Source organism: Bos grunniens, chromosome 4, assembly GCF_055505025.1.
Source record: "Bos grunniens cultivar Pamir isolate PY7600 chromosome 4, Bosgru_T2T1.0, whole genome shotgun sequence".
NCBI classification, from domain to species: domain Eukaryota; kingdom Metazoa; phylum Chordata; class Mammalia; order Artiodactyla; family Bovidae; genus Bos; species Bos grunniens.
Window position 1 is genome coordinate 79,319,080 of NC_141168.1, and position 26,832 is coordinate 79,345,911.

Genomic DNA, 26,832 nt, shown 5'->3' on the forward strand with positions numbered 1-26,832 from the left:
ATGGCATCTGGTCCCATCACTTCATGGCAAATAAATGGGGAAACAATGGAAACAGTGACAGACTTTATTTTTGGGGCTCCATATCACTGCAGATGGTGACTGCTGCCATGAAATTAAAAGATGCTTGCTCCTTGGAAGAAAAGTTATGACCAACCTAGACAGCATATTAAAAAGCAGAGACATTACTTTGTCAACATAGGTCCGTCTAGTCAAAGCTATGGTTTTTCCAATAGTCATGTATGGATGTGAGAGTTGGACTATAAAGAAAGCTGAGTGCCGAAGAATTGATGATTTTGAACTATGGTGTTGAAGAACACTCTTGAGAGTCCCTTGGACTGCAAAGAGAACCAACCAGTCCATCCTAAAGGAAATCAGTCCTGAATATTCATTGGAAGGACTGATTCTGAAGCTGAAACTCCAGTCCTTTGGCCACGTGATGCAAGAACTGACTCATTTGAAAAGACCCTGGTGCTGGGAAGGATTGAAGCCGGGAGGAGAAGGTGACGACAGAGGATGAGATGGTTGGATGGCATCACCGACTCAATGGACATGAGTTTGAGTAAATTTCAGGAGTTGGCGATGGACAGGGACGCCTGGCATGCTGCAGTCCATGGGGTCACAAAGAGTTGGACATGACTGAGCTACTGAACTGAATTGAGTTTGTCAGGAGCTCAGCATAAGATGACCTTGGTAAATCACTATTTTCATGCTGAACAGCCTGTGATGTTGGGTACCTGAAACTGGTAACTTGTATAAATGTGCACCTAAGCAGAGAATCGGACAAAGAACTGTTGGTTAGTTGCTAAGTGTGTCCGCTTCTTTTGCGATCCCAGGGACTGTAGCCTGTCAGGATCCTCTGTCCATGGGATTTCCTGGGTAAAAATATGGAGTGGCTTGCCATTTCCTTCTCCAGGGGATCTTCCCAACCCAGGGACAGAACCCGCATCTTTTCATGGACAGGCAGTTCTTTACCACTCAGGCACCAGGGATGTCCTGGACAAAGAATATTGCAAAAAAGACAAGTTTGTGTTCTGAAGTTGGAGGTCTTTTTTCTTTTACACTTCACTACAGTTAAGATTCCGAGTTTCCCTAGACAGCCCCTCAACAAACATCGGGAGTAGGCACTATTTGCTTATCATTTTTATAGCTGTAACTTACATAATTCTATTCATGGACTTAGAATCTTTTATATGATTTTAGCCTTTCCCCTCCTCCTGCCTCTCCTTGTCAGCACTTGATGCGCTGTTAATGAGCAGGCGTGCACTTGTGGCCGAGCCCGCAGGTGAGTCCCTGTCCGCGTCACTGTGGTGGCGTGCCCTTTTTCTCCCATCATCTGTGTGGTGTGTTATCACATGCCGAGCTCCACTTCACGCAACTGCTGGGCGCAGTGTTTGCTCGCAGACTTGCAGTTTTCCATCTGCCACTTCCTCTTGAAAGAGGGGCCTGGGGGATCCCCTTCAGTGGCCTTATGGTTCCTGTGGCCACATTGCACACACTCTTGCCCACTGTCCTGAAGTCTCTCATTTCACACCGACCAGCTTGTCGAGAGTTACTTCAGAGGCCACCTAGTCACCTTGGCTGGGTCAGTTTGTGACTGCAGGGGTCTGTGACTAGGAGCTCTCCTGACGATTGGTGCTACATATTCCTTGTTTCTTCTCTCACTCTTAATCTCACCTATGGATTGAATTGAAAAGTGATAGCTGCCGAGCTGAGTCTTGCTAGGAAAATTTACCTTTTCTCCTTTATCCTGCCTCCATGAGCTCTGAGGTTTGTTTTTGTTTTGTTTGTTTTTTTAATATATAAACAATTGCTTCTTGTCCATCTCTCAAACAAGCCTGTGCTGAGATTTATAGAGAGCTAGTCTCCTATATGCTGTATGGAAAGAATAGCAGTGTTTAGAATTTTGGAACTGTAACAAGGCAGCATTTCTAAGTTTCCTATTAAGAGTCTGTGTGGAACTAAGAATTGAAAACTAATTACACAAATCTTTAAATTTTGAAAGATCCCCCGCCCCCAAGTGTTTCTGCCTCTGGGATATCTATTCCACAGAGGGTACCTTGTATCTAGCAAAACAATCAGTTAAACATTCAACCAATAACACTGCCACCACTCACTCTTAAATGTTAAACATGTTTCAGGATTTTTTTGAACTGCAAACCATTGACTAAATTCTCTATTGCTCATACAACAATTGATGACGTGGGAAGTGAATTTGAGTGTAAAAATAATATCTAACATTAGGAAAACTTGCTTTTTTCTCATTAAGATTTTAAAATTTTCATCCCTACACACATAGTTTAGCTAGTAACTTCTGTTCTTTACTGTTTCATCTTATTCTGACTGTTTCTGATTTTTTCACCTTGTGTGGTTCTCAGACCTCATGGACTTGTGTCATATAAGCCTTTCTCTGAGCCTCTGAGTTGTTTCACTAACAGAATGGGGGTGTCACCACAGCATGCCTGCTGCTGAGTCAACGTGCAGGGCCCTGGAAGCTCAGAGGTCCCTTGGAGATAGCTCTGCTGAAAACTGTTGATGGTGTGTGACTTGGGCAGACCTCGCCTGAGTTGGAGAAATGTGTGAGCCATGATGCCTACAATTGTGCTTTTCATAGGGCCAAGTATGCTGTTGCTGATTAATAAATAATGGGTTGTTTATCTTGGAGTTGTTTGTATTGGCAGATGCCCTCTAAGATTCAAAGGCTGTCTGTAAACGAATAGTGCCCTCATTGTTTATTCAGCGCCTGCTTTTCTATTTAATATGCAGCTATCTTGGAGAAATTTCTTGAATATCAAATCACAAGTAAAATGTAAGCAGTTTTTTTCCCCCAGATTTCCAAATAGGCCATTTAACTGTGACTTATTCTCAGATGCTCTGATGATCTGGTTGTGTGCATGTGGCTGAGGGGGAAGGGCAAGGGAATGAGGCCCAGAAGTTTGCCATCTACCAGATCCATCACAGATAGCTTAAATCAATTCACGTGCATTTCTGGTTGATGGTGTGTCTAGCACAGGTTAGCTGCTGAGCTTTCAAGTGGAAAATGTGCAAAGGGACAGGCAGCAGGGATCACAGTGGGAGTGGGTTGGGAAAGGCTGATGAAGGAGGTGGGTTTGATGGTTGATACAGCATCACTGGTGTGGCACGAGGAACAGAGCAAATTACATTCGGCAGGAGAAACAGTATGTTTGAAGACTTGTGGCGTCATCAGCAGTAGGCGTTCTGGGAACTGTAAGTTCAGTGATACTGGAGCATAAAGCACTGTAGGAATGGCCCTGGGAAAATGGGAGTATGAGGCCCAGATAATGAAAATCCTGAGCCCCGTCTCTCTAACAGGAGTGACAGCTCCATGACGTGTAGCTCTGGCTGAAGACAGCATGAAGCTCTCACACCTTCCTTGTTCTGTGTGCTATGCTCACATGTTCTCAGTATGTAGAGGGCTCTAGTTTTGTAAAGGGCCATTTTGTGATTAATATTTTCATGTTGTGATGGCATAATTCTAGAGACTCAAATGGTGAGATCGTGCATGAGTATAGAGGGTCAGGGAGAGTTGTTTTTTTTTTTTTAAAGGGATAGTTTTGAGACTGGGTTTATGACTCGGGTGATAGGGAATATAGAAAAACATGGGCGGAGATACTTCCTTCTGCATACCTTTGCATCCTCACTGCTGGCAAAGTGTGTTGGCCCTATGTTGCTTGTTTAATAATGGTGGTCGACTATATATAATGCATGAGACATTGTTATTTTAACGTAATATTTAAAAATAATTTTCATGGTTTCTTGGTACTGCTGGCTATCTGTTTCACAAGAGGCAAAGGTTAAAATTATGATAATTGGCCAAACAGTTAAATGTCTTCCAATGAGGGGCAAAATCTTGAGTAAAATTAATTTATACTGCTTCAGTATAAGTCATAGAAGAAGAAGTTTTTTTAAGTGCTTTAGGGAATACATAAAAACAATGATGAAAGCATTTTTTTTCAGTTGAGTTTTAAGTATTATGATGTAATAAATATTTGGACTTATTTTTAAGAAATTTTTGGTATTTTGGAAACCAGTAAAGATCATTTTGATATAAAATAAAATTTAGTCACAGATGTTAAAAAAAAATGGTTACCAGGGTAAAAGGGGGTAGACTGGGATTGATATATATATATATATATATATATATATACACACACACACACACACACACACACATACACACACTACTATATATATAATTGATAACTGATAAGAGCCTACTATATAGCACAGGAAACTATACTCAATACTGTGCAATGATCCTATATGGGAAAGTACATTTTTCATATATGTGTGTGTATAACTGATTTACTTTGCTGTATAGTAATACAGCTGTATAGAAAGTAATACAGCAAGGTAAATTGAACTATCAGATCAGTTCATTTCAGTCGTTCAGTCGTGTCCAACTCTTTGCGACCCCGTGAATCGTAGCACGCCAGGCCTCCCTGTCCATCACCAACTCCCGGAGTTCACCCAGACTCATGTGCATCGAGTCGGTGATTCCTTCCAGCCATCTCATCCTCTGTCGTCCCCTTCTCCTCCTGCCCTCAATCCCTCCCAGCATCAGGGTCTTTTCCAATGAGTCAACTCTTCGCATGAGGTGGCCAAGCATCAGGGTCTTTTCCAGTGAGTCAGCTCTTCACATGAGGTGGCCAGAGTACTGGAGTTTCAGGTTTAGCATCATTCCTTTCAAAGAACACCCAGGACTGATCTCCTTTAGGATGGATTGGTTGGATCTCCTTGCAGTCCAAGGGACTCGAAAGAGTCTTCTCCAGCACCACAGTTCAAAAGCATCAGTTCTTCGGCACTTAGCTTTCTTCACAGTGAAACTCTCACATCCATACATGACCACCGGAAAAACCATAGCCTTGAGAAGATGGACTTTTGTTGGCAAAGCAATATCTCTGCTTTTTAATATGCTATCTAGGTTGGTCATCAGAGAAGGCAATGGCACCCCAATTTCTTGCCTGGAAAATCCCATGGACAGAGGAGCCTGGAAAGCTGCAGTCCATGGGGTCGCTAAGGGTCGGGTACGACCGAGTGACTTCACTTTCACTTTTCACTTTCCTGCATTGGAGAAGGAAATGGCAACCCACTCCAGTGTTCTTGCCTGGAGAATCCCAGGGATGGGGGAGCCTGGGGGGCTGCCGTCTATGGGGTTGCACAGAGTCGAACACGACTCAAGTGACTTAGCAGCAGCAGCAGGTTGGTCATAACTTTCCTTCCAAGGAGTAAGCATCTTTTAATTTCATGGCTGCAGTCACCATCTGCAGTGATTTTGGAGCTCAAAAAAACAAAGTCTGACACTTTCCACTGTTTCCCCATCTATTTCCCATGAAGTGATGGGACCAGATGCCATGATCTTCGTTTTCTGAATGTTGAGCTTTAAGCCAACTTTTTCACTCTCCTCTTTCACTTTTATCAAGAGGCTTTTTTGTTCCTCTTCACTTTCTGCCATAAGGGTGGTGTCATCTGCATATTTGAGGTTATTGATATTTCTCCCGGCAATCTTGATTCCAGCTTGTGCTTCCTCTAGCCCAGCGTTTCTCATGATGTACTCTGCATATAAGTTAAATAAACAGGGTGACAATATACAGCCTTGACGGACTCCTTTTCCTATTTGAAACCAGTCTGTTGTTCCATGTTCAGTTCTAACTGTTGCTTCCTGACCTGCATACAGGTTTCTCAAGAGGCAGGTCAGGTGGTCTGGTATTCCCATCTCTTTCAGAATTTTCCACAGTTTATTGTGATCCACACAGTCAAAGGCTTTGGCATAGTCAATAAAGCAGAAATAGATGTTTTTCTGGAACTTCTTGCCTTTTTGATGATCCAGCGGATGTTGGCAATTTGATCTCTGGTTCCTCTGCCTTTTGTAAAACCAGCTTGAACATCTGGAAGTTCATGGTTCACGTATTGCTGAAGCCTGGCTTGGAGATTTTGAGCATTACTTTACTAGCGTGTGAGATGAGTGCAATTGTGCAGTAGTTTGCACTATGCTGCTGCTGCTGCTAAGTTGCTTCAGTCGTGTCCAACTCTGTGCGACCCCATACACGGCAGCCCACCAGGCTCCCCTGTCCTTGGGATTCTCCAGGCAAGAACACTGGAGTGGGTTGCCATTTCCTTCTCCAATGCAGGAAAGTGAAAAGTGAAAGTGAAGTCGCTCAGTTGTGTCCGACTCCTAGTGACCCCATGGACTGCAGCCCACCAGGCCCTTCCATCCATGGGATTTTCCAGGCAAGAGTACTGGAGTGGGTTGCCATTGCCTTCTCCCAGTTTGCACTATACTCCAATTTAAAAAAAAATGTTAAAAAAAAATTCAACTGTGAGAGAGAATGTGTGTGTTTGGGAGTTGGATATACATGTGATAAAATTAGAAATCCCTTAATTATTTTATTTCACATTTTTTAGGTGCTGGTGAATCTGGGAAAAGTACAATTGTGAAGCAAATGAAGTAAGTAGATTTAAAACATAATTTTTTTTTGATGTTGTTTAAGTGTACCATTCCCTCAAAGGAAGTAAGTATTCTTTTTTTCCTTTGTCTCCTTAGAATTATCCATGAAGCTGGTTATTCAGAAGAGGAATGTAAGCAGTACAAAGCAGTGGTCTACAGTAACACCATCCAGTCAATTATCGCTATCATTAGGGCCATGGGGAGATTGAAGATTGACTTTGGTGACTCAGCCCGGGCGGTAAGTTACTAAAGTCCTTGGAGCAGACCAGAAGAGTTTAAAAAAAAAAAAATTAAAAAAAAAAAAACCTTACATGATAACACCATACTGTATTTATCAACTGTCTCAGCACCAGAAGAATAGTAGTGAGTGAAGTGGGTCAGAAGCTTTAGAAGTGAGTAGAGTAAGAATACACAGATTTGCATAATCTTCCCATTAGAGCCAGAATGCTTTCCTTATCCATCAGATGGTTTGGACCGCTCAGTAACCATTACCGTGTTTTCTATATAACATAGTATACTGACTACCTCTGAATCTCCATCATGGTTTTGAGTAGTTACTACCGAGTTCAGTAAACTGCCTACACTGGCATTCTTCAGAATTTGTTTATATGATTTGGAATGCTGAAATGATCTAAATATTTGTGTTCATGCCCAGACTACAAAGCAGTCTGGTCTCAGATGATGAAAACAAGTATAAAGTTTGCTTATCTTTGGAATCAGAAAATACTTGCTATTAGAAAACATCTTTCAGAATTTCAGAGCTAGAAGGACAAGGACCTTAGGAGACAGGCTAGTTCCACCCCTTCGTTTTAGCAGTAAAGGAACTGGAACCCAGGACGTCACGTGATAGGGAAGATTGCCACACGGTGGTGACAAGGCAGTGGGCCTGTGCTTCCTTATGTGACCCGGTATGGAACTTGTTTGCAGTTTGATTGGAAACAGCCCCAGCCTGGCCCATATATTATGTTTTCCTCTTTTCTCCCCGGTCCTGGGTTGCTTGCTTAATCTCTTTCAAGTTTTTTTTTATTTGTGTATGGTTTATTCTTCACTGATTCTTTTTTTAAAATAACGTGGTAAAACTTGATGTTTCCAGAAACCTTTAAGTGAGTCTCTAGATTAGTTTTTAATATTTTGGTACAAAGTAGATGTATATTATTACTACTCTTATTACTACTACCCCCTTTTATATAGTTCCTTTTTATTTTTATGTGTTCAATATGTGTGTTATCTCCCTAATAATACTATAAAGACTTTTCTGTTTAGAGACCATAACTTTTAGTCTTCTTAGGTCTGCCAGGTTTTTAATTTTATATACAGGCTCAATTTGTACTTAATAGGAAAAAAAATGAACGAAAGCTGCATTAGAAAACATATATTGAGGAAATCTGTAAAAATTTGTTTATTTTGTATAATAAGTCACTAAAATTTCTTTATAAGCTGTGAGGCATATTAATTTACTAAACTTTTCTTTTTAAATAAAGAATATTTTCAAAGACTTCAAGATCATTTTTAATAATAATTCATAGCATTCTTCTAACTTATCTTTTCTGAAACAGCATCTGATCATATCCAGACAATTTTTGCCTTATCTCCTATCCATTCAGGCTGTAACTTATTCATTTATCGTTATTCATTCAGGAAATGTTTTTGAGCTCTTAGTCATACACAAGAGAGCTACCCTAAGATAAGGGATTGAATAAATTGTACTTTACATTAATTCCAATTCACGTGTACAGTATTATGCATTCAGATCTTACATGCGATTATTAAAGAGAAAGGTTTTGTAGCCTCCATTGTGTGAGGTAATGAAGGGTCAATGCAAGCTGCTTTTTTATGAGGTCTTTTTATTTTCATATTTTTCTCAAGAAATATTTTCATTTTCTGTCCTTTGGGGGCAGATTTGGGCTTAATTTCAGGACTGACTGGGCTTCCCTGGTGACTCAGCTGATAAAAAAAATCGGCCTGTAGTGCGGGAGACCTGGGTTCGATCCCTGGGTTGGGAAGATCCGGGAAGGGCTACCCACTCCAGTATTCTGGCCTGGACGATTCAATGGACTATATATATAGTCCATGGGATGGCAAAGGTCCGTCTAGTCAAGGCTGTGGTTTTTCCTGTGGTCATGTATGGATGTGAGCGTTGGACTGTGAAGAAGGCTGAGCACCAAAGAATTGATGCTTTTGAACTGTGGTATTGGAGAAGACTCTTGAGAGTCCCTTGGACTGCAAGGACATCCAACCAGTCCATTCTGAAGGAGATCAGCCCTGGGATTTCTTTGGAGGGAATGATGCTAAAGCTGAAACTCCAGTCCTTTGGCCACCTCATGTGAAGAGTTGACTCATTGGAAAAGACTCTGATCCTGGGAGGGATTGGGGGCAAGAGGAGAAGGGGACGACAGAGGATGAGATGGCTGGATGGCATCACTGACTCGACGGACGTGAGTCTGAGTGAACTCCGGGAGTTGGTAATGGACAGGGAGGCCTGGCGTGCTGCGATTCATTGGGTCTTGAAGAGTCAGACACGACTGAGCAACTGAACTGAACTGAGCAACTTTCAGAGACTTTGTTTCAGGACTGACTGGGAATAACTGCTCCCTCACACAAGGTTTTTTTTTTGTTTTTTTTTTTTAACTGTTTTTCTGGTGCTTTGGTGGAGAAGGCAATTGCACCCCACTCCAGTACTCTTGCCTGGCAAATCCCATGGATGGAGGAGCCTGGTGGGCTGTAGTTCATGGGGTCGCTAGGAGTCGGACACGACTGAGCGACTTCCCTTTCACTTTTCACTTTCATGCATTGGAGAAGGAAATGGCAACCCACTCCAGTGTTCTTGCCTGAAGAATCTCAGAGACAGGGGAGCCTGGTGAGCTGACGTCTATGGGGTCGCACAGAGTCAGACATGACTGAGGTGACTTAGCAACTTAGCAGCTGATGCTTTGGAATCTACATGGAGGCCTGCAGTGGTCAGTTTTGTTTCATCGTTGCTAGTTTGACCCACTCTTTCTAGACTCTCTAGCTGTATCCTAGTAACTTATTTTCTTCCTTCCTTCTGACTGTTACCTCTGCTAATGTTAGCCATTGTTACTCTTTCACACAAATGTCTTCAGGCTGTCTCATTGGTTTTGATTGGTCTACTCCGTGTCTTTGCAGCCTTGCCTCTATGCAAATTTTAAAATACTATGAGGCTCTGGAAGTTGTAATCAGGAATACACAGATGAATTAAAGACGGCTTGGACTTTGAGCTTGATAATTGGAGCATGTGTTAAGAGTTTTCTAGACCTAAAGAAGGGAAAAAAGCATTCTAGAAAGAAGAAACTGTATAGTGAAAGGCTGAATATATTTCTTTTTCTAAGGTATCAATTCTTGGAAGTCAGCCTTAAATTGAAGGATAACCAGATACTTAAGTGTGAAGGTACTATAGTTTTTTCTGTTTTGGGGGAAAAAAAAAGTGAATAATCTCTTGTAGCAACTGTGCATCAGTGTGAACTCAGTCTCATTAACTTAGATACGTCAACATTGAATTATTTAATACCTCTTTTGGTAAGTTTATTTGGCTTTACTGGGTTGTTAGTTGTAGCATGTGGGATCTAGCTCCCTGACTAGGGATCAAACGCAAGCCCCCTGCTTTAGGAGCCAAGGAATCTTAGCCACTGGACTGACCACCAGGGATTGTCCCGAATTTGCTAATATCTTAGTGAAAAATTACTCTTTTTTTCTTTACTAGCTTTTATTTTCTTGATTTTTACTGAGGTTGAGAATCTTTCTTTTTGTATCTCTTCTTAGTATTGAACCTAGTATTTGGACTCATCTTAGTAGTCTTTACTCAGTTCTGTTTAATACCTTGTCCTTTTTCACATTGAGTCTCTTAGAATATTAGGGATGTTACTTCTTTATGCTTTGCAAATAGTTTTATCCAGGAGATTTCTTTTATTGTTTTAAAACAGTATTTTTCTTACGTTAGAAGTCCTTGTTTTCTTCAGTCAATTCTGACTTCTGAGTTTTGTACCTTTAGATGTTCTTCATCTTAAAATTATTTTTAAAAACATATCTTTTTCTAGAATAACATGTCCGTTTACCTGGAAACGTTATTTGTGTCTCCTGCTAGGTGGAATCTAAGTATGTTTTATAATTTGATCATTTCTTGCCTTACAAACCATGTTTAAGTACTCCATTCCTGAGTGACTTGAAAATGCTACCCTTAGCATTATACTGAGTGTTTTTAGACTCCAGTTTTTTTTCTTACCGATGTATTCTTTTTTCCCCAGCTCAGCCACTTATTTTCATCATAAGATGGAAATAATAATAACATCTACCTTTTAGGGTTGTAAGGAATAATGACAAGACTTTACCACATGCCTTGCTCGTAAGAGATTTCAATACGTGTTTATTGCTGCTACTGTCATTTATAATGACTATACTACTATTATAATTTTTGTCAGAGTAACATTTAGTTTCTCTTGATTTATAGAACATTGGTATCTGCTAGGGTGAGTGCATCCATTCCACTATTTTTTAACCAAAATATCAAGGCTACTATCCATTTCTCTTCCCTATGAACTCAGGAATCATTGTAATTCCCCACATCCCTATTGAAACGAAACAAACGAAAAAGCCTATCAGTATCTTAACTGGAATTATATTTTAATATGTCGGGTAACTGAGTGAGTGAGAACTGATGACAAAATGTATTTTAAATTTTAAGAGATGGTGACTCATTTGCTGTGGTTTGCTTCATATTTGGCAGCTAGTGAATTTGCAAAGCAGATTACATATTAGTTATTTAAAATGAGAGGAAGCAAAATTGTTTTCAAGGCTGGCATAGAGCAATCAAATTTTGTGCCTAATATACTTTCAGAACTCTCATAATGAGTGTAGTTAATCTGTGGGTGACAATACTGATAAATTAGATTATTTTGTTTTTAATAATGTGCAGTTAAGGAAGCCTTGAATAAGGGCCTGTAAACATGTCTTAGGCACTGCACACAAGCATGTACACAGGTGAGCACAGAGGTAGGGGAAGTAATTAGACAGACTTGCAGCAATTGACATAGTAATTTATATGTTAACTCTTATAGTTAATAAAAATGTATTATGTCATTTAATTAATTTCCAATAGTATTAGTATTAAAAGATTAGAAACAAAAGAAGATAAAACACAGGGTGATCTTTCATCCAAGAAAGCTTGAGAAGTACTTCCTTAGAGTAAGCTGGGCTGTAAGGAACAGAAAACCTTGCCTTGAATGGACTTAAGCTCCCTTTCTCCCCCAAACCTCAGTTTGCTCCTGCGCTGCTGGTGCTGCTGCTAAGTTGCTTCAGTCGTGTCCAACTCTGTGCAACCCCATAGACAGCAGCCCGCCAGGCTTCTCTGTCCCTGGGGTTTTCCAACAAGAATACTGGAGTGGGCTCCTGCACTATGGCCACTTTCCTCTTCCTCTGATTTTTAAATTTATTTCATTAGTTAGTTAAATTATATCTGTCTGCCAAATTTGCCAGATTGCTTCTGAGAAAGGCTGTATCAATGTACTTTCCTAGCAGTAGTGCTGTTTCTTAGCAGTCTCAGTAGCCAAAATCTTGCAATCTTAAATTTTAAAAATATTGGCTAATTTAAGTCTTATTTCAATTTACATTTTCAATTTTTTAATACAACTATGCATTTTTCCATGTCTTCATTGACTCTCTTTCTCTACGTTTGTCACCTATTTTATCCTGTATTCATTTATTGATTAGAGTCTTGGTGTTTTAATTAATCTCTTTGCTTGTTTGTATATATATGTGCTTCCCAGGTGGCTCTTTGGTAAAGACTCTGCCCTTCCCAAGCAGAAGATGTAGGTTCAGACCCTGGGTCTGGAAGGTTCCATGGAGAAGGAAATGGCAACCTACTCCAGTATTCTTGCCTGGGAAATCCCATGAACAGAGGGGCCTGGTGGGCTACAGTCCATGGGGTCACAAAAGAATGGACACAACTTAGCCAGTAAACAACAACAAATGTACATATATAGTAACTCTTTGTGCCCTAATGCATACTTCTCTCACATTTGGCTTACTGCCTTTCATCTTAGGTTTTCATTAAAAAAAAGAATCCCCTATTATTTATTCCATTATGTTTAAATTTAGATAGTCTTCTCTCAACCAAAGATTTACTGAATATTTATGATATTTTAAGAGTTTTTTTAGGGAGTGAATTTCAGCATTGTTTCTATGCTAGATCCTCAAATCCCTCTGAAACTTTGCTGTATGCATGGAATAAGGATCTACACTATTTTTTTTTCCTCTTCAGATGGCTATCTAAATATTCACAAGTGTTTTTTAAGTAATTGCATTCTTTCCTGATTTATCTTGCCACCTTTACCATATAAGTTCAGATTTGGGGCTCCCCACCCCCATTGATCTTAATACCAGATGTTCTACATATTGTAGACTTTTAATATCTGATAATTTCAGCCCTCTGTCCCCAGTATTCTTTTTCAAAATGTTTCTAGTTATTTCTACTTGTTATTTTCCCAGATCAGTATTTGAATTATTTATAGTAGTAGTCTGGTTTATATTTGAGAACTAAGATGAAGAAGTTACATTGTTTTTGATTCTGAGAAATAATGATTTATATATGTGAAAAGTGATACTTACCTTAATTTGAAATATATTATGTCCCTCCAGCACAGTATGTTTCTGCTTTACTCAATTCATGTATCATTCATTACATATTTAACTGTCTTTTGACAATAGGTTCTATTGTCCATACAAAGAACACTTAAATATTTTTTTATTGATTTGATATTTTAAAACATACATTTATAAGATTAATAAACACATGTTATATTTGTGTAATATATTGTAATTTCTTTTTTTGACATAATGAAGCTCACGCTTACTGCAATTTAGTCAAGTTTTGCCATCTGCAATTTAAAATTAGATTATTTTATTTTTAGCACACCCCCATTTCCTTGTCTCAGTCACTTTTACTTTAGTTATAGTTCTGTTTTTAGAGGGAAAAAAAAGTTTTATGTTTATTTTTTAATCAAAGCAATTCTTTAATGTCTCGGATTAGCACCAGGAGCTGTGGAGAGGTGACTTCACTAATGTTCTCAGTATTTCCTATTGAGTACACTAACTTTGATAAAAGCTGTATAGTCGTTTAAATTTATAGGAGTGATTGTATGCTATAGAAATGTGGTAGATTAAATACAGGAGCATTTCTCATTGTATATGGTGTTCAGTATTGTCAACTAATATTATTAATGAAAATAATTATTCAAAACCATTGAAACAAAGGATTTCTATGTGTATATCCATCATGACATCAATATATTGATACTTTCCCTGCAGCCAAAAATTTGAAGGTGTCACAATTTTTTAACACTCCTTGAGCGTATTATTTAGCCTCTATTAATGTAAAGGACTTTCTGATGATTTCTGTTTAAACTCTTCATCTGATTCATAAATTCTGTCTGCTAGATCACGATAAATAATCATGTAGCCTTTGCTTAAAATTGAAGTCTCTCACTCTCCCTCCATTTTTTGTTTTTTAGGCAGCTTTGGTTGTTAAAAAGTGTTTTTATTGAATTGAAATCTGCTCTCTTTTACCCTAAGAATTCTTTTTCTGCTCTGTGTCTAAGCACAAAGTCTACTCCTTCTTCCCTTTAATGAACCTTGATATATCAGAAATCAGAAGACAGCCGTATATATTGTCACTGAGTAATAGGTGCTCACTCATCGTCAGTGTGGGAAAAGAGGCTATTATGTGTCTCTTGACATGATAGCAGATAGCATTTCTTATGTCTTCTGAGTTCCCCAAACACCCAGTTTGTATGAACTAGAACTTCCATTCTTCAAACCATCTTATTTTCATTTAGTTCTTAGTCATTTAAAAACATACTAACTTGGCTACATTCACAGATTTTTTTCTTGATACTTGGAAGTAATTGCCTGATAAGTACATTTCTTCTTAACGTCACAAACAAGAGTCCTTATCAGCTGTTTCACTTCCCTGTAGCCCTTTAGTAATACCTGTCAGTTTTCTACACTGCATCACACTGTTTTGGTGCACTTGAGTTTTTCTTTCTTAAATGTTCTTAGTCATCGTAGTGTCACTACCTTAGTCGTGTCCGACTCTTTGCAACACCGTGGACTGTAGCCCACCAGGCTCCTCTGTCCATGGAATTCTCCAGGCAAGAATGCTGGAGTGGGTTGCCAAGGCTTTCTCCAGGGGATCTTCCCTACCTGGGGCTTGAACCTGGTCTCCTGCATTGCAGGCAGATTCTTTACCATCTGAGCTACAGGGAAGCCCTAAATGTTCTTAAATAACATTTTACATGAATCTTGAAAAGACTACAGTTGATGATAAGATAGGACTCTTGTCATCATTCTGCAATTTTCAAATGTGTCTTAGGCAGTGGCTACTTAGTAACTGTTGACTAATATGTGTGATTGGGTGAGGTGACTAATTACCTGTGGAACTCCAAATAAATTTCACAATCTTTCTGTGCATCAGATTCTTCTTATATAAAACCTAAAGTTAGGTAGAATAATTTTAAAAGTACCTTCCAGCTTATATTTATTCCTTAAAGCTCATTTATAGACATCTGAATATCCTGCTAATGACGTGGGAGTATTCCAATGTATTTATTAAGGAAAAGAGACTTAACACTTTTGTGAAGAAGAGACATTTTTGAATGCTACAGAGAGAATACAGTTTATAAATAGAGTTTCCACAGTTTCCCAAGTCTTTTCTTCAGGCTTCTTGCCTGCTAAGTTTGAAGAGAATGTGATCTTATGACCCATACCATTGGGCATTAGTCTTTTCTATAAAAAAATTTTATGGAAATTGAATAAATACATCATAATGAAATCTCACTTGTAAGTGAAAAGCACTTTTCTAAAATGGATAGAGAAAAGTATGTTTGGTACTTAGTTAAAAATAAAAGTATGTTTGATGATACTTAGTTAAAAGTAAAAATGACCAAGTTTAGAATTTCTTATATGTAAGTCATTATTTGGAAAACTGAGTAACTGTTTACTGGAATAAGGCAAATGGTGCTAAGAACGACTTGAAATCATGTTTTGTTGGAGTTTATTATGGATCTTGTACACGTGTTACTTGCTTGCATGCATTTCTCTTGTGATTTACTAAAAAGGGAAACATAAGCTTGAATAATATGTTCCCATGCTGAGTGACTTAATTATTTCTCATGATGGGTTCCATCTGAAAAGAAAATGTTTCACAAATTGGCAGTAGAATGAATTTATGTTGTCAGCTGGTACCCGCTGCTAGCCTGTGTCACCAAATGCTTCCCTTCTGTACACCGTATCCTGAAATGTGCCATCACTTTGTAAAGAGCTACTACACCAGGCTGGAAAGATGCCCCTAGAGAAAAGTTAGGAACGGTCTACCCAGTTAACATAAGCTGCAAATCCCAGCCCAAGAATCTGTGTGACGATGGTATCCTCACATCTCCCTTATTTTGTATTAACCATGTTATTACCCGAAGACTAGAGTTGTGTGGTAGAGCGCTGTTGCTACTACCTGTATGTGGCTATTGAATATGTGAAATGTGCCTGATCCGAATTGGGATGTGCTGTCTGTATAAAAGAAATACCAAGTTTCAAAGAGTAAATATCTAAGTTTATATTGGTTAAATGTTGAAATATATTTTATATACAGGTGATAGAAAATATTATGGAAATGAATTTTACTTTTTTTTGATTACACTTTTTAAAATGTGCTGTTAGAAAATTTAGAATTCCGTCAGTGGCTTAAATCTCTTGGACAATACTGTCTTAGTGGGTTTTATTACCTATAGATCAGAATAACTGTAACTGTTGTAGACGCTGGGCTTCCCAGGTGGCACTAGGGGTAGAGAACCCGCCTGTCAATGTAGAACAGATAAGAGATGGGGGTTTGATCCTTGGGTTGGGCAGATCCCCTGGAGGAGGGCATGGCCACCCACTCCAGTATTCTTGCCTGGAGAATCTCATGGACAGAGGAGCCTTGTGGGCCACAGTCCATGGTGTCGCAGAATTGGACATGACTGAAGTGACTTAGAACACATGCATTGTAGGCTCAACACTTAAGCAGAATTTAATTTTATGTGCAGTATTCCTCCTTTTAAAAACTTTTGCATGCTATCTTTTATATGCATCCTGAGTTATTTCTACTTCAGAGCTGTGTTTGTTTCCTATGCTTGGATTAGCAAACACCTATTCCCACTTCTGGACCCACTGATGTTAATGGATACACACTTTAAGGTATTCTGAAACCTCAGACTATTCTGTGGAACTATTCTTGCTTTATTCCACATTGACTTCTTCCTTATTTGAGTTTATTATGCCTCTACAAAGTATATCACAGAGCTGACAATTCAATTCTGAAAATAACTGCTAATGGTGTCAATGTGTTTTTTTAGATTAGAAAACATTTTGGTGATGGGAGGCAAAGAATACAATCTTCTGTTTGGTCACAAGTGATCATCTTCCATGCACAGCTGACTGTCAGTGGGTAGTTGGTTAATATATTCCCTCATGAGCTGTCTCGTCATTGTTTCAGCTTTCTGGTGCCTTGATAGCTGTTACTAATATCACCAAACATGGACACATGACTTAAGATTGTGCTTTTTTGATTAAGCCAATTTTTAAAGTGGTATTTTAGGGAAATCCAAGTTATGACACCAGTAGACAGCATAAAGGAAACTCACGATTGTACCTTTTGTAATCAACAATGTATTTTATCTGTAGTGTCTTTTTACTTTTTAAATAAAAATGGCCTTTGAATGTTCAGGATGATGCCCGCCAACTCTTTGTGCTTGCTGGCGCTGCAGAGGAAGGTTTTATGACTGCAGAACTTGCTGGAGTTATAAAGAGACTGTGGAAAGACAGTGGTGTACAAGCCTGCTTCAACAGATCCCGGGAGTACCAGCTTAATGATTCTGCAGCATAGTAAGTAATCATAACTTCATGATCATGAATAGTTACTTGCAAGTCAAATATACCTCCAAGTCAGTTTTAATGCAGAATTGGCTGACACATTCTTGTACAACTCAAGGTATTCAGGATGACAATATTTGAATACTTTTTCTGTCTGTGTGTGTGTGTGTTTGCAGGTAGCAAGGCTCATATTCCTTTTGTGTTCAAAAATTGTCTCAGGGGACTCATGCTTATGCAACTCTAATCATGCAGCATGGAACTGTTTCCAGTATACTTCCAAGAAAGTATTTGGGATTTCCCAAAGCTTACTGTTAACTTGGGTGGACCTCTAGTTTGGACCAGCCAAAGGGGAGGGTAACTAATGTGAGTGCTCCTCATTTACTAACGTGCCTGAGAAGTCACTTGTCCAGTGACAGGCACCTTGAGTCACAGGCACCCTGTTTGAAGGGGTGTACGATGATAACATCAAGATATTCTTACTGATGAAAATAAAGGATTTGTAAACTTGACAGTTGTCAAGTATATATGCTGTGTTGCATTAGACATTGTTTATATTAATAGATATCGAACTGCAGTTTTTAGAAGAATAATTTGTCCCAGTTTTCTAGGTGGTGGCCTCAGAAAGTCTATAAAGTAAGTTTTGATAAAACCTAGTCAGGGAGTTTTCTGTTTGGTAATCTGCATAGGGAAAAAAATATCAAGAATTTATTTCCATTATTTGGCACACATACTCAGCAATGTCAGAGATGATACTCTGAGTAGAAACAAGTGCCTTACGCTTATTTTATTTTCCAAAGTTAGTTTTCTTGACAGAGCTCTTGGCTCTCAGGGATACAAGTGAGGATTAAATAGAAACTGCCAAGTATTAGAAGGTCTAGGTAAACACGTATACTTTGCCACAGTGAAAAACAAATGGGTGTGGCTGCTGAGAACCTAATTATAGAATTGTCATGTGTTGCACGTCAGTGTACTCGGCATTACGTTAATGATTTAGTGTGAATGAAGAAGTAATACAAGATATTGTATAACCTGTCATAATTTTTATAGCGCTATATTTTTTAACATATATTTTTAGTGTTTTACAAGTATATAAGCCATATGTATTATTACAAGGGTATAACATCTTATTGACATGTAGCTTCATCTTTCCATCTGGTGTCCTTACTTTTTACAAGGAGATATTCTTTGACTCAGTGGGTAGGCCTTTGTCTTCGTGTTGTGTACTCATGATCTGAGAGTTCGTTGTTTTTTTTTTTCCCTAGCACTTACAGATTTACATGTATTTTGAGGTAATATTATTTATACTTAACATTGAGGACTATTTGATTTTCTTTTTTAAATCTCTGCCACTAAACTGTAAACTCAGTAAGGTCTGTTTTTGCCCACTATTCTATCTCCATTACCTGATACATGGTCATCACACAATATGCCCTTATATTAATAAACCAAACTCCAGAAGCTAGAGGAAAAAATTAGAAAAAATTTTTCTTATTGCAAAATACAACTCTTGGTCCACAATACTTGCTTTGGCACCACCAGAACCTGCAGAAAGATCAAAGCGGAAATTACTTATGGTGAGTAAGTTGCTCTGAGCTGAGCCCAGCAAGAGGAGCTATTTGAATAATTAAGGGGTGCTTGTCAGGGACAGTAGATTAAAGTTCATTTCCCCGTATCCTCCTGGATGGACGTCCCACTTCCCACCAAGTATATTTGCCCAGACCCCTTGTCCTGTGCACAGTACTTGGAGTCACTTTGGCTCTCTGTTATTTCATTACTAATAGTTCTGATCTTAAGATGGCAAAAATGGAGCCACTTTGAAGAATGAAGGAAGTCATGAAACTCATTTTTCTCCTTGGTAGTTACAAGGCATCTTGATTTCTGAATTCTTGACTGGAGATAGAGGGTGCTGCCAAGCTGCCCAGTAAGACCATCTAACCATCAATCTATGAAAAATTTGTGATCTTTTAAAACAACCGGAGTTTTTCACAGTGCCCATTTTTCTTTTTTGTCTTGTCGAAATATAAATGTGCATTATTTTTACAGGCTAATAGAACTATAGCAGTTTTATGCTATAAATGTTAATATGAGTAATCAGAACACATCTTAAATAAGAACAGCTCATTATTTCAAAGCGACAGTTAGTAAACTCTTGTCATGGCCTGTTTTAAGTCAGATTTTATTATAGTAAATTGAGCTTTAATATATGTGGAACTAAAAACATAAAATAGTAGGAGATTATCAACAATACAGGAATACATTATTTTAAAATACAGATAAACTATCATCTCTGTGTATTCTAGTATCAACATCACATACATATACTTGTCTATAACATTTTGATTACTAATTCAGCGAATGGCTTTCCAATTCCATCTCCACAAATCATATACTTACTGAGCTCCCTTTGTGGGTAAGACCCCATTCTAAATGGCTAAAGAACACTTTGAGAGGAGACATCAATTAAAGTTGCAAAAGTTGGTGCTTCTGTAATGAACCCCAATGTATTTGCTAAATTATCTTGAACTGTGTCACTCTAGTATTAGAAAACACTGCAGTCATGCTCCCCACATTCAGGCGACCTTAGAATTTATGCATAGCCTACTAGTGGACTTATGTTCTAAGATACAAGATGTGACTGTTCCTACCTCCTTACTGTGCTTTTTCTGATGTGAATAACATTCGCTTCATCCATGCACCTTTCAGATCTCTGTTACACTCCTCACCTCACTCTCCAGTAAGCCCTCCTCTTAACGACTCAGGTTCACCTTAATCCTTCTGTACCTGCACTATATGTAACAGTATTGATTCTACTGCACAATTAGACACAAAAGAATTGCATAGTATGATACCACTACATTTTTATAACACAACATATTTTGCATTATTGGCAGAGAGAGTTGAATGAGTGGCTGAAACCAGAAATAAAATATGAATGTTGATTCATAGAGCCAGTAAAATGTAGAGTACAGGAGCATGTGTAGTGATTTTCTGTGTATAACTTAAGGCGAGTTGAAAAGGAACAATACTGAATTCAGCCTTTGGCCAGCCAAAAGGAAGGCTTTCTACAATAACTCCTCAACAAAAAAGAAATGTCTAGAAAATAAACACAGTGGTACATCAAAAAAATGTAATAAAGAGTTTTTAGAGACAAATTCGTGGCTTGCAGTGAGTTTGGGTGCTTATGGAATTTTGTGGCTGGAGAAGTATAAACATTTTCATTTCAGAGAGTTGTGTAAGATTCAGATTTAAATTGGTCAAATTACATCATTACACAGAAATGTAAAAACTTGCAGTAATCTGTAGTACTTCATGCATCAAAATGTTTTGCTCTTTGATTTAGACGATCTTTATTGATAATGTTAACTATTAGCATATTGTTTATTTTTCAGCTATTTGAATGATTTGGACAGAATTGCACAACCAAATTATATTCCAACTCAACAAGATGTTCTCAGAACTCGAGTGAAAACCACAGGAATTGTTGAGACCCATTTTACTTTCAAAGATCTTCATTTTAAGTGAGTAGCTTCAAGGCAGATAATATATGAATTCAGATATATAATACAAAATAAAATGTTTAAGGGAAAAGGTATAAAAAAGTTTAAAATTTTTTAGAGTTGGAAATTACAGAAAATGTTTTTCAGATCCAAAGGGGGATATTTTTATTTAAGAAAAAGTAACCATTCAGATTTCTTTTGCCTGTATTTTTCACAGTGGCTTAAATAAAAATAGATTTTGGTTTTTATTTTTAAATAGAAACTACTGCTCTAATAATGTATATTTTGGAAAAGTGTTGCCATCTATTTCTAGGTTTTACTGATAGAATATATGCTGATTTATGGAAATGTTTTTAAAAGCTACCTTTTTAAAATTTTTCACCAAGATTTTTACACACACTTACATTTCTACTATTTCATGATTAAAAATGTTCATTTAACTTACAGTGTACTATAACTTATTGAAGTCTGAACAGAGAAGCATTGATTGGTAGCCTATAGAATGAAAGGGATCCTGAAGTTCATTTTGTCTTGTTTGCTCATTTTATAATGAACCAATTTCAGGGAACTTCAGTTAAACATTGAAAATTGTTACTTATTGAAGAGAGAAAAAATGTGAGAAAAACTGCTGAATTTTGCTCCAGTTAATTCCAGTGCTCTGAAACAGTATGATAACAAATCAGAATTTCTGAAACTATCTTAAAAAGAGGTTTCTAGTCAGAGATTAAAAACAAATATTTGTCAGCTCACCTCAAAGAAGCTCAGTATTACACATTGTGGGGAGCACAGCTAGATATGCACCTATACCCCTGAGTCTCTCCATAAGTATTTTAAATATAATACATCTGTTACTAGCATTCATCACTACATTATCCCACATTCAGGGATTCATGTAATTGAGTTTTCCAAGAAATTAAAATTTAATTTCAGTTTTCCATGGCAGCTTCCCTCTCAGAAACAAACACTGCCTTGCTTTCTTAAACAGAGATACAGATCATAATGAGTTTATCTGAGCATGTAACTTTTGGTACTATAATATGGTACTGTTTTGTATTTGCTTGTAAGTTTTTCCTCCTCTCCCTGCTGGTATTATCTTTTATGTACTGAAATCATTTGCCTTCCTTTAGTTTGCTTACTCTTCTGTAGAATATTACATAACCAAACTCAGGAATATTAAAATAGCATTATTTTAAATCATCTGATTTGCCTTACTTGATTACTACTGCTGGATTTATTTAAAAATTATGAAATGATTTTAAATATAAGGAAATTCAGTGCTTGACTTGTAAGGTTTATTGCGTTTTTTTTTTTTAAATCCTAGTTCACCTTAAATTCTGATTTAAAAAAAAATTTTTTTAACCTTGCTTTACGATCATATTTGGTAGCAATCTTAAATTATGTTCAGATCATCACTTTATTCTAACCATGAAATTTGAGGAAAAAGTACATGGGGCTTAGGTTACCAAATAAGGATTCTGGACTTGCCCTTGCTAGGTAAAGGCAAACGTGTTTAAGATTCTTAGTAGATTGTTCCAATCTTGCCCAGTGTCAGAGGTTTATACATAAAATGGGTTATTATCTGTGAAAGGAAAACATAGAGGCCTCAGCTCTGTAAATGATGGGAAATGGCAAAGGTAAGTATTACGCCAGTTGTTTGGTGCTTCAGGCAATCTGTGTCAAATTCAGTCACGTTCTTGGGTCGATGCACTATAAACATTTACTTCCAGACCATACTCATCACTGCCAGCCTAGATTTCCCGAAGTTGTCATTTCAGCATCAGGTAGGTTGTCTGTTATCATGATCCTTCCAGGAAGTCCACTTTCCTTGCTCTGTTTAGTCTTCTTGGGTGATGTAAAGTTTCACAGGATGTTTTTAGTTACTGTTTTCACTTGCTGACTTAAACATAGGTCTGTCAGGAACCTCAAATAAACTTTGTCTTATTTTGGATTTGAATTGTTAAATTACTATCATTGCTAACATATGGTTCCAAGTATGCTTTTTATATATTTGAGAGTCTCAGAAAGATGAAGACAAAAATGTGCTTAGAACAATTCTACTGGAAACTCCTGAGTGTGTTTTATTATTTTGTGTGTTGTGTGGTATAAATTCATTGTCCAGGTTTTTAACTGCTGATAAAAAATTTTAGTTTCACTTGTTTTGTGGTATGGGAATTACCAAATTTAGAATGAGGCAACAAAGCATTATAATTTAGGAATGTATACTATCACCTCTGTGACCAGGCATTTATGGACAGTGTCTATGAGGATTATTTTGCTTTAAAGAATCAACAGTCTTATTGGTATTTTGTTATATTTTTGTTGAAAATCGAATTTTCCAATAGAAGGGATACTTTATGATTGTAATGTTTCTGTTCCTTTTCTTTAGTAATGTAAATGTGCAGTTGGTTTTGGGGTGGAAAGTCATTTATGGGGTAGTATTCATGTATAGTCAATTAGCATTGCCCCAGTCTTGGTCACAGTGATAGCAGGTAACAGTCTTGAGAGTAAGTCAGCACAGTTCAGGATCTTCAGTACATTCCCTTCCCTCTTCCCTGCCTCCCCCCTGCTCCTCTAAAGAAAGAAATCTAAGAAAGCTCAATTTCACTCCCTGTTTAATACTAGTCAACAGTCTCTTCATATGAAGGAGAACATATTATAATCATTTTTTGTTTGGGGTTAAATAGAAATTCAGAATTTGAAGATAATTTTAATATACATGTGAAACAATGAATAATGCTCTGTGTACAGTCTGATCCTTCGTTGTATTGGTTCTTAGTCATTTTTGCTCGAGTTAGGCCAGTGATTCTCAAAGTCTAGTCTGCAAATCAGCACCATCAACATCACACATAACGTTTGAGAAGCACTGGCTTAAAGGTTCTTTGTTTATGCTAGGCTTCACTGGTGGCTCAGATGGTAAAGAATCCACCTGCAATGCAGGGAATCCAGGTTTGATCCCTGGGTTGGGAAGATCCTCCGAGGAACGGAATGTCTACCCACTTCAGTATTCTTGCCTGGAGAATCCCATGGACAGAGAAGCCTGACAGGCTATAGTCCATAGAGTCACTTATGATCAATAATGAATGACCCTCATTCATTCATAAGTTAAATTGAAGAGATTGTTTCTGTATTCATACTACTTATCAACTTAAAGCTCTTTTATATTTAACATTCCCAGAACATAACTGGAAGGTCTGTATCTTTAACATGGTAAAATTAGTCTATTATTGATCCATTTTGAGTTTAATTTTGTATATGATATTAGAGAATGCTCTAATTTCACTCTTTTTACATGTAGCTGTCCAGTTTTCCCAGCACCACTTTCTCCATTGTATTTTCTTGCCTCCCTTGTCTTAGATTAACTGACTGTAGGTGTGTGTTTATTGCTGGGCTTTCTGACCTAGTCCCTTGATCTGCATTTCTGTTCTTATCCCAGTATCATGCTATCATGGTATTTTGATTACTGAAGCTTTGTAGTATCGTCTGAAGTCAGGGAGTCTGACTCCTCCAGCCTCATTTTTATTTCTCAAGATTACTTTGGCTATTTGGGGTCTTTTGTGTTTCCAAATAAATTTTAGTTTTTTTAGCTCTAGTTCTGTGAAAAATAGCATTGGTAAAAACTAGTCTATTACTGCTTAAAAGTGTTTTAAAATACTCTGTAGACACAGTCCATTATTTCATTCAAGAAATACTTATGCAGTACATTTGTTTGTCCAGTGGAGGCCAAAACAAAGTCTTTGTCTTTACATCATTGTAGGGTTGGGGTACGAGAGGAAATGAAATACATATTTAGTATTGTGGGGGTGGTAACTGGTATGATGAGAAAAGCAAGATGGCATATACTAGCTAGCTCCCTAAAGCTTCTGTAACAAATTACCACAAATTTGGGGCATAAAACAACAGAAATTTATTCTCTGATAGCACTTGAAGTTAGAAATTAGTTTGTTAGCAGGATTATCCTCTTCCTGAAGGCTAAAAAAAAATCTAATTTTCATCAAAATCATTTTTAATATCTGTATTTCTAACCAACCGTATTTCAAGGTATTTTGGACTTTTTCTATCAAATTATTCAAAATTCTTCCAACCTTTCTCTACCACCCACATCCAAAGCCACATCCAGAGGAGTATTTAATTTACTGCATTACCCAAATCTGGGTACTAAACATGTGTCACTTAGGGTTCTCGGAGGAAACAACCTGTTCAGTTCAGTTCTGCTCAACTGTTCGACTCTTTGCAACCCCATGAACCGCAGCATGCCAGGCCTCCCTGTCCATCACCAACTCCCAGAGTCCACCAGAAACCATGTCCATCAAGTCGATCATGCAAACCAACCATCTCATCGTCTGTCGTTCCCTTCTCCTCCCACCCTCAATCTTTCCCAGCATGAGGGTTTCTTCCAGTGAGTCAGCTCTTCCCATCAGGTGGCCAAAGGATTGGAGCTTTAGCTTCAACATCAGTCCTTCCAATGAACACCCAGGACTGGTCTCCTTTAGGATGGACTGTTTGGATCTCCTTGCAGTCCAAGGGACTCAAGAGTCTTCTCCAACACCACAGTTCAAAAGCATCAATTCTTAGTGGCACTCAGCTTTGTTTATAGTCCAACTCTCACATCCATACATGACTACTGGAAAAACCATAGCCTTGACTAGATGGACCTTTGTTGACAAAATAATGTCACTGCTTTTTAATATGTCATCTAGGTTAGTCATAACGTTCCTTCTAAGGAGTAAGTGTCTTTTAATTTCATGGCTGCAGTCACCATCTGCAGTGATTTTGGAGCCCAGAAAAATAAAGTCAGCCACTGTTTCCACTGTTTCCCCATCTATCTGCCATGAAGTGATGGGACCGAATGCCATGATCTTAGTTTTCTGAATGTTGAGCTTTAAGCCAACTTTTTCACTCTCCTTTTTCACTTTCATCAAGAGGCTCTTTAGTTCCTCTTCACTTTCTGCCATAAGGGTGGTGTCATCTGCATATCTGAGGTTATTGATATTTCTCCTGGCAATCTTGATTCCAGCTTGTGCTGCCTCCAGCCCAGCATTTCTCATGATGTACTCTGCATATAAGTTAAATAAGCAGAGTGACAATATACAGCCTTGACGTACTCCTTTTCCTATTTGGAACCAGTCTGTTGTTCCATGTCCAGTTCTAACTGTTGCTTCCTGACCTGCATACAGGTTTCTCAAGAGGCAGGTCAGGTGGTCTGGTATGCCTATCTCTTTCAGAATTTTCCTCAGTTTATTGTGATCCACACAGTCAAAGGCTTTAGCATAGTCAGTAAAGCTGGAAAGGATGTTTTCCTGGAACTCTCTTGCTTTTTCGATGATCCCGTGGATGTTGGCAATTGGGTCTCTGGTTCCTCTGCCTTTTCTAAAACCAGCTTGAACATCTGGAAGTTCATGGTTCATGTATTGCTGAAGCCTGGCTTGGACAATTTAAGCATTACTTTACTAGCATGTGAGATGAGTGCAATTGTGCGGTAGTTTGAGCATTCTTTGGCATTGCCTTTCTTTGGGATTGGAATGAAAACTGACCTTCTCCAGTCCTGTGGCCACTGCTGACTTTTCCATATTTGCTGGCATATTGAGTGCATCACTTTCACAGCGTCATCTTTCAGGGTAGAAATAGCTCAACTGGAATTCCATCACCTCCACCAGCTTTGTTTGTAGTGATACTTCCTAAGGCCCACTTGACTTCACCTTCCAGGATGTCTGGCTCTAGGTGAGTGATCACATCATTGTGATTATTTGGGTCATGAAGATCTTTTTTGTACAGTTCTTCTGTGTATTCTTGCCACCTCTTCTTAGTATCTTCTGCTTTTGTTAGGTCCCTACCATTTCTGTCCTTTATTGAGCCCATCTTTGCATGAAATGTTCTCTTGGTATCTCTAATTTTCTTGAAGACATCTCTAGTCTTTCCTATTCTGTTGTTTTCCTCTGTTTGTTTACATTGATGGCTGAG

At 38.1% G+C, this 26,832-nt stretch overlaps 1 protein-coding gene and 1 long non-coding RNA gene across 10 annotated transcripts in view; one reads left to right on the plus strand and one right to left on the minus strand.

The window, feature by feature from the left end:
- Positions 1–26,832, plus strand: part of GNAI1 (G protein subunit alpha i1) — a 105,690-nt gene that overhangs the window by 64,560 nt on the left and 14,298 nt on the right. For both annotated transcript variants that reach the window (XM_086397155.1, XM_086397154.1), the window contains 4 exons: positions 6,424–6,466; positions 6,563–6,704; positions 17,232–17,389; positions 20,767–20,895. In XM_086397155.1, coding sequence (XP_086253281.1) covers positions 6,424–6,466; positions 6,563–6,704; positions 17,232–17,389; positions 20,767–20,895 — 472 coding nt within the window. The remainder of the gene's footprint in view (positions 1–6,423; positions 6,467–6,562; positions 6,705–17,231; positions 17,390–20,766; positions 20,896–26,832) is intronic.
- Positions 18,620–26,832, minus strand: part of LOC147374428 (uncharacterized) — a 100,886-nt gene continuing 92,673 nt past the window's right edge. For all 8 annotated transcript variants that reach the window (XR_015162757.1, XR_015162760.1, XR_015162761.1 and 5 more), the window contains one exon: positions 18,620–18,919. This is a non-coding gene — a long non-coding RNA (uncharacterized LOC147374428). The remainder of the gene's footprint in view (positions 18,920–26,832) is intronic.